This window comes from Chroicocephalus ridibundus, chromosome 2 (genome assembly GCF_963924245.1).
Source record: "Chroicocephalus ridibundus chromosome 2, bChrRid1.1, whole genome shotgun sequence".
Classification (NCBI taxonomy): Eukaryota; Metazoa; Chordata; class Aves; order Charadriiformes; family Laridae; genus Chroicocephalus; species Chroicocephalus ridibundus.
The window spans coordinates 118,457,688-118,473,991 of NC_086285.1; the positions used below are offsets into that span (position 1 = coordinate 118,457,688).

At 40.7% G+C, this 16,304-nt stretch overlaps 1 protein-coding gene across 4 annotated transcripts in view; it reads left to right on the forward strand.

Moving 5' to 3' along the window:
* Positions 1–16,304, forward strand: part of LAMA3 (laminin subunit alpha 3) — a 128,098-nt gene that overhangs the window by 16,349 nt on the left and 95,445 nt on the right. For all 4 annotated transcript variants that reach the window (XM_063326721.1, XM_063326723.1, XM_063326724.1 and 1 more), the window contains exons 3-8: positions 2,522–2,639; positions 3,257–3,375; positions 4,926–5,096; positions 8,169–8,266; positions 9,739–9,854; positions 13,762–13,880. In XM_063326721.1, coding sequence (XP_063182791.1) covers positions 2,522–2,639; positions 3,257–3,375; positions 4,926–5,096; positions 8,169–8,266; positions 9,739–9,854; positions 13,762–13,880 — 741 coding nt within the window. The remainder of the gene's footprint in view (positions 1–2,521; positions 2,640–3,256; positions 3,376–4,925; positions 5,097–8,168; positions 8,267–9,738; positions 9,855–13,761; positions 13,881–16,304) is intronic.

Here is a 16,304-nt window from a genome sequence, read left to right on the forward strand (position 1 = left end):
GGACCTTTTCCATATACTTCTTTCATTTCCTCTTGTGCTTTCTAAACCATTTGTCTGAGTTAAATCTGTATTGATGAACACACAGAGTGTTATCCACATATTTTAACATGCACGTAAGGATGGGACTCCCAAAGACCTTAAAATATAGCGGAAGCAAGAATTTTAATGGATAGGCAGTTGCTTGCCCAGTGCAAAACTGGTTTGAACAGGGCAATGCCCCTTGAGAGATTCAGCTGGCCAAAAGAAAGCACATGAAGCATTTTTTTTTCTTTTTCTTTTTAATTTCAGAGCTATTATGCTTTCCTGGGAGGATACCAGTCTTGGTGCTGAATGACCATACTGGATGACATGTAGCATCCGTATGGCCAATATCCCTACTCTGAAACTTGCCAGTCAAGCAGTGGAAGTTACTTAGGCAAAGAGTATCAGAAACTCACTAAAAGCAAATCTTGCCACAGTCCCCAAAATATTCACTTATTTGTGACAATCGGTGTAAAGGCTGTCCATCGGTAAGTTGAGGGCATCACGCCACCTGTGCAGTCGCTCTGCATAGTTCTGGGGTCTGTCATGGTTCTGTCAACAGAATGGCTGCCACTTTGCTCAATATTGCTGTCTAGGAAGTAATTTTCCATATGTAGATACTGTCTGGTACCCAGTTCAGTATCACAGAAGGTGAAGTTGGTGCTTGTCAGGCTGTGTTAAGTAGGCAGGCTAAATTCCAACACTAACATGAAAGATGGTGGGTTTTTTTCCCGCAGTTATCTCTCCCCTGACCTAGGTCAGCAACATTCAGCAAATCAACAGTTTCTGAAATAGGTTTCAAGGTACGACACCTGCTGCAGCGATGCCTTGGTGTGTGTGTAGAACAGGCAGTTTCCCTGGATGGTTGTTGTACATGCTGCATTAAATGAATGCACAGCAAAAAAGCTTCAGTTTTTTCTTCCGCCATGTGAGGTATTACCATGAGAACATGCTCCATGAAGTCCCTGAATTCCTCCCATTTCCCCAAGTGAAGGTTTTACTTTCTCCCGTGAATGCTTTTGATGTTCAGAAGCTGATGTCTGAAACAGATGTGTGAAGATTGAGGCTGCACGTCGCCATGTGACTGCAATGTGTGTGTAGCCACGGGGTCGGCATGCGCAGTACTGGTTAGGGACAAATATGTCCAGGTATCTGCTCCATTACGTTGCTCACCATTTGCATCTGGCTGTCGGTGGCCCCAGCTGGTATGACAGCTATCGCATCGGTCCTGGCTGGTCCTAGCTGAATGGGCCAGGCAGGGCAACAGATGCTGTTGCCAGTTTGTGGTTGGGAGCTTTTATGCGCTTGGGGCTTGGAGTCTAATAACCTGTGCAGAGTACTAGCTTCAGGGTTGTGACATGTGTGGTGACCGAGCAAAGATAAACTGCATGGGTGTACTTGATGTGAGGGCTCTGGCAGCAGTTACTTGACAGACCGCTGACTGTAACTCCCTGCCTCCCCCAATGAAGTAAGAATCTCCTGCAAGCAGATGATTCGGAGTTGAGGTTGTTGAGTGGGAAATGCCCGTGCAGCTTCACTTGAATATTGACTGTACCTCAGTATTGGATCACTTTTATTGACAGCTCATATCCATGTTGTGGTTGTTTAAATTCTAAATGACCCTCGGAATCAATCTATCTTCAGCCTTTTATGTAGAGGTAATTTTACTGATGTTCTGATTTTTTTGACTGTGGGCTATCTCAAGAAGCTTACAGTAAGATCTCCTTTCTTGTCAAATCCATTTTTGCTCTAGTGTTTGGGAGCTTTCTGTCTCTGGTCTATTGCTGTGCTACACAATGACCACCTAAAGAAGCCAGATGTGACTCTTGGCTTTGGGAACCTTGAGCTGATGAGGCTCTTTGAGCTGTTTCAGACAATGAATGAGCTGCCAGTCATAAGAATCTCTCCTGTGTTATTTGATACTCACAAAACTCTGGGGTGGCTTGCTTCTATTACTTGGAAAAACTGTCAAGTGGCAAAATTATCTAGAAATATTCTTAAAGTGAGGGAACAGGTGGCTTAGATTACTATCAAATGCAACCAAAGGAGGCCCGGTGTAAAGGATGTGTGCAATTTCTCTTACGTCATTGTGATTTTTCCTGACTACAAGCACAATTACACGATTGGAATGCAACGCAGATGTACCAAGATGCTGCAAAAGTGTCTTAGTTCGATGATGTGTTGAGATGCTAACTTTTCAAGATTAAGTATTATACCCTTAACACACCCAAGCAATCAGCCATGTACAAAACAGACCTGTTCCAAAATGTAAGTGGTGGCATTTAACACAGTCCTATGGCAGCTTTCTTAATGTGTTGGAGCACGTTGCCAGGTGAGGTAGCAGCTGAGAATCTGGCCTATTATTTTAATGGGAATGAAACTGCAGAGGATAACCTTCTCACTGTACACTAAAGAAAAGGTGTTTGTTTATTGGCATTAGTGTTAGTATTGTGGTACTGAGTTCAAAAAGCTCATGATATAATCTATATTCTGTTACCAGCTCTTCCATGTTGCCTATATCCTTATCAAGTTTGCAAATTCTCCTCGTCCAGATCTCTGGATCTTAGAAAGATCAGTGGACTTTGGAAGAACTTACACCCCCTGGCAATATTTTGCTCGTGAGTATCAATCCTTGTGTTACTGCTCTTTTGTGGACAGGTTTCTTTAATCATTCGCCCAGTAGCAGGAAAATCAGACCATGGGGCTCACTGAAGATTTCAGCTGCAGTGAAGACCGTGAACGTCAAATACATTTCTCTTGTCTTAGTTAGCCACAATAAATTAGTGACAAGACCGTAATTAAAAATGAGCCTGATATTTTGAAAGTGTAGCTCAGTACATCAACAGTTTTCAGTCTGTTGGGAATTTTTGTTTGGTTTTGTTTGTCTTGGTTTTTTGGTACATCAGAACTAAAGTGTCCATCATGGGACCATGGTGTCCCTTGCAAAAACCAAAGTGAAATACAAATGCAAAATCTTGTAGTGTATATATAGCTCTTTTTGTGATGATATGAGAAATATTGTGCCATATCTTGTAAGGCACAGCTGAACTGCTTAGGACGAGAAATTATTTTTTTTAGGAATTTCCATTTTTCTGTGCTGAGCAAAGCAATCACCGTTATTCAATTACAGGGGAGAATTTACCTGAAAGCACAGGGGATACTTCTTCGTTAATTCAAATTAGAACAACAGCGTTTATTTTCACGTATAAAAATAACTTTGTTTTCACTTGACTAGACTCCAAAGCAGATTGCTTGGAGCGGTTCGGAAAGGAAGCTAATCTTCCCCTGAGGAGGGACAGCGATGTCCTTTGCACCACGGAGTACTCTCGCATTCTGCCTCTTGAAAACGGAGAGGTAAGTGCTTTTCGAAGAGTAATGTGTGTGGCACTGAAAGCAAACAGCATCGGTTTCGGAAGTTTGCTGTTCCAATAAAACCTAGAGCTGGAAGTAATTTTTCAGCTATGACTGCTTGAATCTACATTAATAAGCCCATAACCAAGCACTTAAATACTGGTGAGATTTTTTGGAAGGTGAGCTGGGTCCTCCTAACTTTCACTGGCACCTGTGGGGGTAGGGGCTGCTCAGAGCCACTTCTGTTGATTTTTATTATGATTTAGATGCCTCACTTTAGCCACATGCTAAAGAAGATGTTGACCGCATTTTCTGAATAGTTCCAATGCACGTAGCAGAACTTACTGCCTCAGAATTGCTCAGGGGAGTAAAGGCTGTAGAAACAGGTATTTACCATTCAAGAATAAGTGAAAAATATATAAAATGCTACATGTTTATAATATAATACATGCGTTTGGAAAAGTGTTGCTCTGATTTTAGCCATTGTTCCTCATTAGGCAGAACTGTGGCTTGTGTTATTTGAGTGAGTGTTAAAACTCCTGGCTGTGCTGATGGCTCCTGCTGACATTCTCCTTTTACGCCTGGTGTGGTTAGAATCCAGATCTGAACTCCTCCAGAGTTTTGAGCATATGGATCTGGGGTTGTAGTTTCATATTAAACTAGAATTTGTTTATTAACATATCTGCAAAATTTCCGTGATAAAATATTGTAGAGAATAATTTCCATAGAAGAACACTGCTGGTGCCATCCCCTGTTACATGCTGTGTGACTTTTCCTAAAGGAATTGTGCTGCAATCAGAACTGTCCCCATTCCCTTGTTAGATACTTTGGAGTATAGGAGCCGTTTGAAAATAGAAATCTGTTAGCTGGTCAGTTATAAATAAATGAAATTCTCTTACTTGGTTGTGTACGTGCACATCGGATTGTTAATTTAACAGAGATTTGAGATTGCTAGGCTGCTGGCATCTGTTTCTTTAAAAAATAAAAATGTACCGGAGCCCTTGTTTTGAAAGTCAGATAAACCTCCTTTCATGTGAGGGGATTTTCTAAAGCAACACTGTGTACTTTCTTCCAAAAGACCATTAATATGCTCCCAGGCACTGGACCTGGTAACAATAATATTTTCCAGGAACGTTTGTGCCTTAACCCAAAAATAAATGTGCTTTGGGAAAGAGCCAAAACCTGATGGTTTTTACTCAGGCAAAACTCCCATTGACACTATCAACCGTTAACGTAACTATTTGCAACTATTCCTAGTATTTTTTCCTGTTAAGACGTGTACTTTTTGTGTGTTGTACCCACTGTTTTCAAAACGGATAGAGGCACTTTCTTGTTTTTCAATGTGCCGCATAGGTAATGAGAATTCAGGAGGGTCCAAGACTAACACTATTTTCCCCAGTGTCCTGGCTTCAGTACGAAATGTGTAGTTGCTACTGCAAATATGCTCAGAAACATTAGCAAGTTTTTGGATTCTTTTATTAAGTTTGCTGTATGCTGCTACTGACACTTGCAGTTGATATGTTTTAACAAAAATGCGCTTACTTCTTTGTTAGATCGTAGTATCTTTGGTAAATGGCCGCCCAGGAGCAAAAAACTTCACTTATTCCCCTAGTCTTCGAGAATTCACAAAAGCAACAAACATCCGCCTTCATTTTCTTAGAACTAATACGCTGCTTGGACACTTGATATCGAAAGCTCAACGAGACCCCACTGTAACCCGTAGAGTAAGTACTGTTTTCACCGAGATATACTCAACAATTGTATTTAGCATGTTAGAGATCAAAAAATGATCTGAATGTTATAAGTTTGCAACACCCCAACAATCTAAATTTATTGTGACCCACCTTTAAATCCTCGTATTTTCTCCAGGTTTGTTTGAGACAAAAAGGTAACTGGGTCAGCACAGATTTATGGAGGAGAAGTAATAATTAATGATTTTGTAACAGACTGTCTTCTTTCCCTGTTTGTGAATACGGAAGGAAGTTGGGTGCATCAAGGGAGCTATAAGGAGCCAAAGCACAAGTCTTCTAAACTGTCTTACACAGAGCTGAGGAACTAAATAACTTCAGCTTTATTTGACACTACTTTCCCTTATTGATTCATAGAAAGATTTTCAGGAAACAGTACCTGAGTTTCGGAAGGAGCAGGAATTGAAGGACGTGCTCAAAAGTTACTATCTTTCCACGAATTGTTTGAGATAGATACCTAGGTGTTTTCAGTGGATTTCGGGCTGTCCAAGAGCTGGAAAGCTGAAGTTCCACTCCCATTCAGTGGGGAGATGTGAGGAAATGCAGCTCCCTCAAGGGAACACTGCATAGAAATTCATATACTTAGAGAGATTGCAAACTTCATATTCTATTGTTATTTTTAACCTTTTAATTTAAAATGAAGATTCGGTAACAATTGGAGGAAACCCTGGGGTGAGGCACTGCACAAATGTGTGTGAGGGTTTCTGCACTGAAAAATATAAAACTATTCCAGTTACTTGATAGCACTCCCGTTAAGTACTTTTATTGTCTTAAGTAAATTTTAAGATGTTGCTTACAGGCAGATGTAAACGCAATATTTAGTTTACTTGGCAAGCAGCACAGCTTTAGCGTAAGAAACTTCTGATGTTATCATAGCCATGGGATGTAAAACAGATGAATAAAATATCGAGTGTTTTATTAAATTGTTAAAAGAGAGCACAAGTTTTCATTGCAGGGACCTTCCAAGTCTAGAAAAGAGTTAATATTATTAAGGAAAATCTTTGTGTTAAACTTATTGTAGAAACAGATGAAAACCAGACCAGTTCTGTTCTCCTGTCCAAGTAACTGCCTGGCTTCCCCGGTTAGTGGTTTGAGTTCATGACACGTTGAATGATATAGAGTATGTTTTGTGTCTAAAGCGTGGCAGTTTGACCTATTAATTGTGTTGGCCTATTACTAATTTGATTTATTACTAACTAGTGACAGTACAATTACTGTTAGTAGTAAAGTGTAGCTCTGCAAAGCTGTATGAAACTATAGACTGGGTTGTCAAGACTCTTATATCAAAAAACACTACCAAATATGTTGGCAAGTCACAGTGATCATTTCTAGCTGTGCTGAAAAAACTGAAAGTTTTACTTGGAAGTTTTTACTAGAAAGTTTTACTTACAGTATGAAAATGGTATGCACAATTAGAAATGAATGTGTATATTTCAATAGAGGTGGTTCAGAAGGCAAAAAGTATTTCCTAGTCTGTATATCCCACCTACTGTTCCTCACTTGCCTAGAGCAAAGAGAGCTAGTTGGAAAAGCCCTCTGCCTTGGGGAAGCATCTTGTCTGTGCCCAGCCAACTCCCCCTACATAAAAGCAGAGAGTGTATATCAACCAAAATGAATCACAGAATCACACAATGGTTGAGGCTGGAAGTGATCTCTGGAGGTCATCTGCTCCAACCCTTCCTGCTGAAGCAGGGCCGCCTAGAGCCAGTTGGCCAGGACTGTGTCCAGTCAGCTTTTGAGTATTTCCAAGGATGGAGACTCCACAACCTCTCTGGGCAATGTGTGCCAGTGCTCGGTCACCCTCACAGTGAAAAAGAGTTTCCTGGTGTTCAGAGGGAACCTCTTGTGTTTCAGTTTGTGCCCACTGTCACTGGTTGTGTTGCTGGGCACCACTGACAAGAGCCTGGCTCTGTCTTCCTCGTGCGCTCTCTTCAGGTATTTACATACATTCCTAAGTTCCCTGCTGAGCCCTTTCTTCTCCAGGTTGAGCAGTCCCAGCTCTCACAGCCTTTCCTCATAGGAGAGATGCTCCAGTCCCTCATCATCTTCGGTGCCCTTCGTTGGACTCTCTCCAGCATGTCCATTTCTCTGTTGTACTGGGGAGCTCAGAACTGGACACAGCACTCCAGATGTGGCCTCACCAGTGCTGAGCAAAGGGAAAGGATCACCACTGAGAGAGGCTATATACACCACTTACCGGGGCTGTATTGTGAATAGAGTGACCACAGGAGGCATAGCTGTGTAATGCTCTGACCCTTTTTCTCTTCATCCTCCAGTGGCTTTAAATCTGCCCCGTTAACTTTTTCTGGGGGTACATAGAGACCAAGATTTACAACCAGCTCTCTGATCTGCCTGGTGCTCTAAGGAGACAAGGAAACAATTTCTGAGCTACAAAAATGTATGCAGAAGTTGCTATTGATCTGTATGCAGTAATGATATTTTCACTGAGTTGAACCAATTAAATTTTTATCTTCTATTGCCTGATACCTGCAAGGCATGAGGATGAGATATAAAGTGTTTCAACTTCAGATCACAATTTCAAATCCAGCTTGAGTCATGAGTGATTTTGACCAAGCTGGTGGTTTCAGTCTGTTTCAATCTCATGTTTAGTGATCGTGTCTGACTGAATGGGGAAACCGCATTGCCCGCACCAGCGTGTCTGCTTTGTTGACCAGACCAAGGTCTCACAAATTAATGCTTTGACAGTACATTACATCTCCATCCTCAAGCTGGCTTTGAACAGGCTTTGGGCTTGGGTACTGGTAGCTGTCTAGCTGCTGGGGAACGGAGAGCTACAGCAATATCCATTTGGTGTCAGCTGCAGAAGCCTGTTGCTATCAGGCACCCCATGGGTATTGACTTTGGTTTGCTGGTACTTGTACTGAGACATAGACATCAACAGAGGTTTAACCGTCGGCTGCCTGACTTTCGCCTTTTGTAAAGGCATGGCTTTACAATTCTGATAAGATTTAACAATCTGATGTTGATATTTCTGACATAATACAAGTAAGGAAAGATCTATATGTACTTCTTGTGCTTATTCCCTAGTATTACTACAGTATAAAGGACATCAGTATTGGTGGTCGATGTGTTTGCCATGGCCATGCTGAAGTGTGTAATGCAAAGAGCGCTGAAAACCAATACCAGTAAGTAAACTGAGCATAGCATTAATTTAATATGAGAAAAACAAATATGAATGTTATCAAATGACCTTTTTTATTATAGAAGGATATAGTCTTACAGGGATTTTTCATTATATTAAAAAACCTAGAATCTGCTAATGATTGTCAGGAAAACATATCAAGAGCTATTGTATGTGAAATACAATAATAAAAATTCTTCACTTAGATTTTGCTTATTAATTGAAATGAGAGTTTGGCAGATTGAAGCATTTTTTAGAAGTCCTTAGTCCTTTCTGGAAAACATAGGTTGATGTTGCCTTCCAATAGCAGGAATTAGAAAGCCAACTCGAGAACAAAGTTAGTGAACTTCCTGGAAATACTGAACATTATAACTGAGCTCAGCCAAGATCCAATGGCTTTCGGTCATTACTAGAAAAAAATAAAACCAGAAACTGAATGAACTGTTCCCTTTCCCTGTGAAGTTTACATTCTCCATCTTGATTTTACAAGGAATTAGACCAGGCTCCTCATCTCATCTTCTGTTGGGAAATAACTGAATAATCAGGCTATCTAAAAAATATTTTAAAAGCTTGGTTTAAACCACGCTCTTACCCGTAATGGTATTGAAACAAATTTTTATCAGGACAATGCAATGTTTTCAGTTGTGTTTTAATAAAGAGTAAGTGGGCGGGTGGGTGCCTCTTTTCCAGATGTCTGTGCTGGAGAAATTTAAGTACAGAAGGTGTGAAATCTGGAAGATGTGAAATTTACAGGAATAAGATGGTTATATTCGAAAACTACTTTGCCCCTTGGTTATTATAGTACACAGATAAAAGATGAACATTGGAAAAGACCTCTCCAGTCTCAAGTCTCTTTGTTCATCCTGGGATTCACTTACTATGCATGATAGTAAGACCTAGCCCATAATGAGACCCTGCCCTTTAAGTAGACTACTCAGCTAAATCAAAATAAATATGAACTACATTTCTTGATGAATAGTGTGCACTATTTTAAAAATAGCAAGATGAAGTTATGATCTTGGTTTATTAAAAACACCGATAAAATTATTGTAAACAAAACATAATGAAAAAATGATGAAGGCGTGCATATAAAGGTGATAAATATTTTGATTTACTGTAGGTCAACAAGCTTGAGCCTTGGAATGAAGCTAAAATAGCATACATCCTAAACTGTTATATATCATCTTGGTTTAATATTCTAGAATAAAGTTTCATAATCCAGTCTGTTGAATCCAATTATAAATGTTCTCTATAAGTAATTTATGCTAATAAACTCATAATCCCATGATTAAAATAATCAATCAGGAAGAGTTTCAGGAAAGTTCCAAAATGTTCTAGTATTACTGTTTGACCTCTTTACATGTAAGCTTATGTCCTGTCCTTTTCAGGCTATGCCTAAGTCTTGGACTGCAATAAAATTAAGAAAAAAGAATTTAAATCCAGCTTCAGTAGAATAAGAGGCTTTCCTTTCTGTAGGTTTCAGTGTGAATGTCAGCATAACACCTGTGGGGAAACCTGTGATCGCTGCTGCCCTGGATATAATCAGAAAGAGTGGCAACCTGCAACAGCTGGGAGCACAAATCCATGTGAACGTGAGTAGCCTAGAAGATGCTAGGTTAAAAGGGACATTGACAAGTGGGTGGGAATTAGCCATAGCACACGTGTTTGTGAAGCATAACTAGCACACACACCTTTTTTCTTCACTGAGAAAATTCTTTCCATACAGTAAGAAGCAACAGATGATGCAGTGAATATTATTTATGTTCTTCTCTCTTATTAAACAATGAAAATTGTCATTTGTGTGAGAATATTACATGAGAAAAGTGGAAGCCTTCTTGTAGTAGATTGAGACAGCATCTCTCCCTGGTCAAACTGTCTGCTGACAGATTGCGGATCCCCACTAGCACAGCAGAGACTATGGGCATCTTGTACAACTCCAAAATTTGCCTCCCTGTCATCCAGCCTTTTAGTGTTCAGATTGTAGAGAGGTTGCTCAAGGCTGCCACTGCTTACAGGCACTTGAGCTGCCCTGCGTTCTCCTGCTGATGGTCCCCCCTCCCTGACGGTACATAAGTGGGCACAAAGGCATTCCTGGTGGGGAGTCCTGCCAGTTCCACACTTGCACCTCATCCCATGCCTGTTTGGAGTGCGTTAGCCCCACAGACTGCGTAGTCAAGCTGGAGAAGCCCATTGACTTTTCTCCCACCTCCCCTGTGTTTCATTCTTTTGTTAAAGAAAACAACCACACAGACAAGACCCCCTTTTGGTGGAGAGGTACGTACTGTCACATGGGGGTGTTTTGCATCCTTCCGGCCAGAAACCAGTGAGTGTGGCCCAGGCAGGGTTCCCATCTCTGTGCACATCCTATTCTGAGCAAATGTGTTGGCACCCTGGAGTTTCCTTTGTGTTTGGCCTAATTTATTTTCCTTGTCTGCCATTCCTGAGTGTAGCATAGCCAGTGGGTACAAACCGTTAACAGGGGAACCATCTTTGAAAGCCAAAGAGATTTACCTATATAATTAGTTTGAGGAATAAAGAGATGGCTTGTTTAATCAAAACTGCAGTACTAAGACTGAACGTTGGGTCGGGGGGAAGAAGATTAAAGTGTTTGATAGGAGATAGGCATGTTGGGACACAATTTTTGGACAATATTTGAAACCTCATTTAAATTCCCCTCTTTGAAAGGAAAACGTATTCTGCCAGGACAGAGGTAGACAAAGAGCATAAATAATGTCATGCTTTTTTAAAGAATGACTTTATAGAAGATCATCTACAAGATTCCGAGCCAAAACAACTTTGTCTCTAACTACCTCTGAAAAAAATACCCTTTTTAGTATGGATTGCTCCTAGCAGTTTGAGGTGATTTGTTGAGAGCATTTGCCAGGTGCAGACCTCTTTTCCTGGCAGCAAGTAGTGAAGGAATTAAAGCAACCTCGTTAAGCTTCCCAGAAGCCTGAGGTCTCTGGAGAGAAACTGACTGAAAGAGGTTGGTGGGAGCTTGTAGGGATAAGCCTAACCTTTTGCTATGAGTTTCCCAGTAGCGTGTGGGTCAGCAAATGGCCCAAAGTGGTAAGAAGATGCTTGGTGAGGTACAACGGGTTTCTACTCCCCCGTGAGAGAAAATGCTATTAATATAATCAGAGCAAATAATTTCCCATTGCTATTAGAAGACATACTTGTGAGCTGTAGCTTGCAGACCGTTTGGCCCTAGAGGGAAGGAGCTTTTACTTACTTTGTAAATTTTTAAATTTTTTTTTGCATGTTCTCTTCTTTCCTTTTCTGACTTAGTATCTTGAACCAGCATCTCATTTGTGCAATGTTTTATTTTCTGGAAGAATTATATAAATAAAATCCTCAAAGACCTTCACAGGCTATCACAACCTGGCCAGGGAACCCTGTCTCAGCCTGTCTGGTTCCTGTCAGCAGACCGTAAGGGAACTTGATGGTAGGCCGCCACCTCAGCTGTGTTGTTGGTAGTTTCTAGGAAGAGGCTTCCTGGTCCAAAGCTCTTCAGATCTAAAGACACAGCAGAGATATCAAGACACAGTCTTGTCTGTATGATCATGCAACAAGACATGGAGAATCAGTTGTCTCTGAGTTGTGCTCCCAGTTGTGCCAGCTACTTGGAATAGAGTTTGGAAGGATTACTCATCGTGAAGAAAGTAGGTCCAGGGCCTTTAACTTCTGTTTTGAGGTGCTTTCAGGAACCCATTACCTTCCAGAGTATCTTATCCCCTGGTCCAGATGAAGGGAGAATTTCCCTAAACATGAAGTCATAGCTTTATAAAGTCTAAATTTCAGGAATTTCCTGGGAAGGCTTCCCTTAATTGCTGGAACATCTGTAATGAGAAGCTCACCTAGCACCCAGATGCTTAGGGAACCCCTTTTTGTTTCCTGCATTCCTTCAAAAAATTCCTGTTGTTCCGCTTCAGCAAGGAAAGAAGATCAGATCAGGAAAAAAAGGACATAAGATGAGTTTATGGCAAAACCATGGTCCTACTTTTTGATTTATGCTGTTTGCTTGCTACTATGGTTGGTTCCTACTCAGATTTATATTATAGTTCTGGAAGATGTCAGTGGAGGCAGTCAGAGCTTTACATGATCAACAGGAAGAGATTTATTTTAACTTAGATGGAAAGATTACGAGATACGCATAACTGATCTCTAGGAAATTAGATAAATTATTTTCTGGGTAAATCCATCACCCTTTACTCAAACTTTATTCGCAGTAACTATTCAAAGTGTGGAGCTATTTTTTTCAGGTTAATTCTCTTCTGCAAGCAAGGCACAAACATTGGGCTGATTCTGGGATTTATGTTGCTAGGCCTTTTTGCTAAAGGTAAACCAGCAAAGGCTTTTCAGGATTTAGGTCTCCCACCTTGATGTAAGGAGATCAGTGAAGCCAGCTGGTGTGTGTACAAGGCCACAAGGGGGTATATCGGTGGATGTATCTCAGATATTATCAATAGGTGAACTCCCTAGACGGAGGCATGTGTGAGGCTTTTGTGCCTGCAAGCAAAACCCTGCAGGTATCTCTCTCTCAGTCTCTTCTGATCACTGCATTATTAACATCTGTTAGATGGAGTTAAAAGTATAGCAGAACATGTATGTAGATTTTTTTCTACATGGATTCAGAGCCACTGTGGGTTTGGCTGTTACCTTTCTTTGGCTTAACAGAAGGGGAAAATAAAGGAAAAGGGCTAACCACACACCACCCAAAGTAAAGCTTAGCACAGCTGAGACTGTAAACAACCATAAACCGGGGAAATGAGTTATCTCAGTCACCTAATTCTATCCTTTTCTAGATAATAATACATTATTATTATTGTTGTTAGTATTGTTCTCCATACCATATTTCTTCAAACCGTACTTCTTTTTGAATCCACAATTCTCAGGATTGTGATTCTCTAGAATTAACTTCTAGAATTCTCTAGAATGAACCTCTACTTAAAACATCCATTCAGAAGACAGCAGCTGAGTAAAGGTACAGCTAAATTTGTTGGTATATCTGTACCTATGGCTGAGTATGAGAGTTCCTTGGTGTAGGTCTTTTTATTTTGATGTGTATATCTTATCTATAATTGTTTGTTTTAAATAAAGATTTAGTGTACACAGCTTCAGCCCAGATGTATTTTTAGACATGGAAAAATACAAAAAACATTTGGACATGTTCTTGGTAATTTTTAAAAACTGCTGAGACCATTATTCTGGAGCTTCCTAGTTCTGCAATTTGTGCATAAATATATTGTTTTGAGATAGTACAACTGTTGCCTCCTCTGATAAGCCTAACAGTTCCATGTTTTCCTCACAGCTAGATGATCTTATCATGCTTCTCGTATGAAAATCCAGTTGTTGATAGGTAAATACATGTATTTGAGCATACTTCAACATACCTGACTGTATGTGTACATAAAAAATTCTGAGCTTCCTTTTCACCTCTGCTACATTACTGAATTCCAGCATGATAAAGCAAGCTGATTTGGAATATTACTTTTTCAGCCTGCAATTGCCATGGACATGCCACTGATTGCTACTATGATGCTGATGTTGATCAGCGTCAAGAAAGCTTGAACATCCATGGGCGTTACGAAGGTGGAGGAGTCTGCATTAACTGCCAGGTAAAAAGGTCCTTTTGGTCAGTTTAAAGAAACGACATTTGAAGAAGGGCTACTGAAGTGGGACTGTATCCACACCAATAGTTTGGAGGCTGAGCAGTCTAGATAGCTCCATTTCTCTGGTGGTGTTACTTGTACTCAAAGCAGGGAAAAAGGTATCTGAAAATAATTTACATTGTACAACATTGCTTGTATAAAAGACATACATAAATTGTTATTTATGCTCGGTCCTGTGTGATGCAGCCACACAATGTAACAATTAAATCAACTGCAAAAAATTCCCTTTCCTGTTATTACAAACTGACATTTCCCTGCTTAGCAGAAGGAAGTAAAATTAACCAAATAAAATTCGAGCTCAGGCCAGCTGGTTCCTTACTGCAGCAAAACACAGAGGGCTTTCCCTCATCAGCAGGAGTAAAGGAGGGCATAGGCTTTAACAAGAAAGAAGCTTGTAGGTATTGAAAAAAGCACAGAATCGTAGAAGGGACCTCTGGAAGTCATCTAGACTGATGCTCCACTCAAACCAAGGCTGGATGCGAAGTTACATCAGGTTGCACCGAGAAACGTCCAGTTGAGTTCTGAAAATTTCTGAGGATGGAGATTGCACAGACTCTGGGTCATCTTTTACGGCACTTCATCACTGTCATAGTAAAGAGATTTTTGTTACTGTTCAGTAGGAATTTCCCCAATTGCAACTTGTGACAGTTGGCTTTTCTCCTTTTACTGTGCATGTCTGAGAAGAGTTGGCTCTGTCTTCAGTGTAAACCCCTCTTAGGCAGTGGAAAACTGCTATTAGATACCCTTACCGACCTTGAATATCTCTTCTCCAAGCCGACCAAAGCCATTCCCTCAGTTTCTCCTTACATGCCACGTGCTCCAGCCCCTTAACCGTCTTAGAGGCTTGGTTGGATTCAGTCAACAAATGTAAACTTGGAGGTCAGAGACTTTACACTGTATCTGTCATTAATGAATAATACATTCTTGGAAAGACAAAGAATGTCTCTCATCCTGAGTAACTTTTGTTCTGCTCTGGCTAATCAGGAAAGATCATACAAGGCTCTGATCAACTTGATCTAGTCTTGGACTTATCTCTGCTTTGAGCGGGATTGAACAAAGAAAGAACAAAATTATTCTAAATGTATGAGTCCTGGTTATATGACTGATATTAATTGTTTGTAATCTGATTTTGGGAAGTTATGGTGGATTAAATGAGTTTACCATAAATCTAATTATAGCTTTTTTCTTTTTTTTTTTTTTCATGGACAAAACACATGGATTTTAATATACTTTTTCTGTTTGTGTCAGGGAAAAAAGTATTAGGAATGGATGCCTGAAGTGACGGAATTGAAATGTTGCATACAAAGATAGATTCCGTTTCTTTAGAGTCTGATAATGAGGGAGCTCTGGAAATCATATAGTCTAACCCTCTGCTCAGAGCAGGTCTAATTAGATCAGGTTGCTCAGGGACTTGTTCAGTCGAACCTTGAACACCTCCGAGGATGGCGATGCCACAACCACTCATGGCAACCTGTTTCAGTGTTTGACCATCTTCATGATAATTTTTTTTTTTTCTAATATCTAATTGGAATTTTCCACATTCCAATCTGTGCCTGTTGCCTCTCATCCTGTTGCCGCGCACCTCTGAGAAGAGTCTGGCTCCATTCTCTTTGTATCCTCTGATCAGGTGGTTGTAGATAGCAGTAAGTTGTCCCTTCTCTTCTTCATGATGAAGAGACCCAGCTGTCCCTCACCGTCTTGGTGGCTCTGACAGCATCAGTCATCTTAGCACAGAGAGCAGTGAGGCTGATCAGGCATACTTTGCCCTAAATAAATTTATGTTGAATGCATCCAGTCGCCTTCCTGCCCTTCATATGTTTAGAAATGGCTTCTAAGATGATTCACTGGATCTCCTTCCTCACTGAGCAATGGGCCCATACTCCCATTAGCTTTTCTTTTGCTGCTGATATACTCCTAGAAACCTTTCTTTTTGCACTTCACCTCCCTTGCTAGTTTTAACTCCAGCTAAGTTTTGGCTTTCCTAACTCCACTCCTACATGTGCGGGCAATGTCTTTGTATTGCCACCAAGTAGGCTGTTCCTGGTTCGGCCTTCCGTGTACTCACCTTTTGAGTTTGAGATCAATCAGGAGCTCTGTACTTATCTGTGTATGGCCTTCTGCCATACTTACTCGACTTTCTGCACATCTGCATAATCAACTAGCTCTCCTGGTCCACTTTCCCCTCCAGGGCAGCTTCACACAGAACCTTGCCAAGCAGATACTTGAACAAGCCAAAATCTGCTTTTCTGAAGCCCAGGACTGTAATCCTGCTATTTGTCTTGCTTACTTGTTTCAGGATCTTAAAATCCACAGTCTCAGGGTCACTGTAGCCAAAGCTGCCCTCAACCTTCACATGTTCTTCCTTGTTAG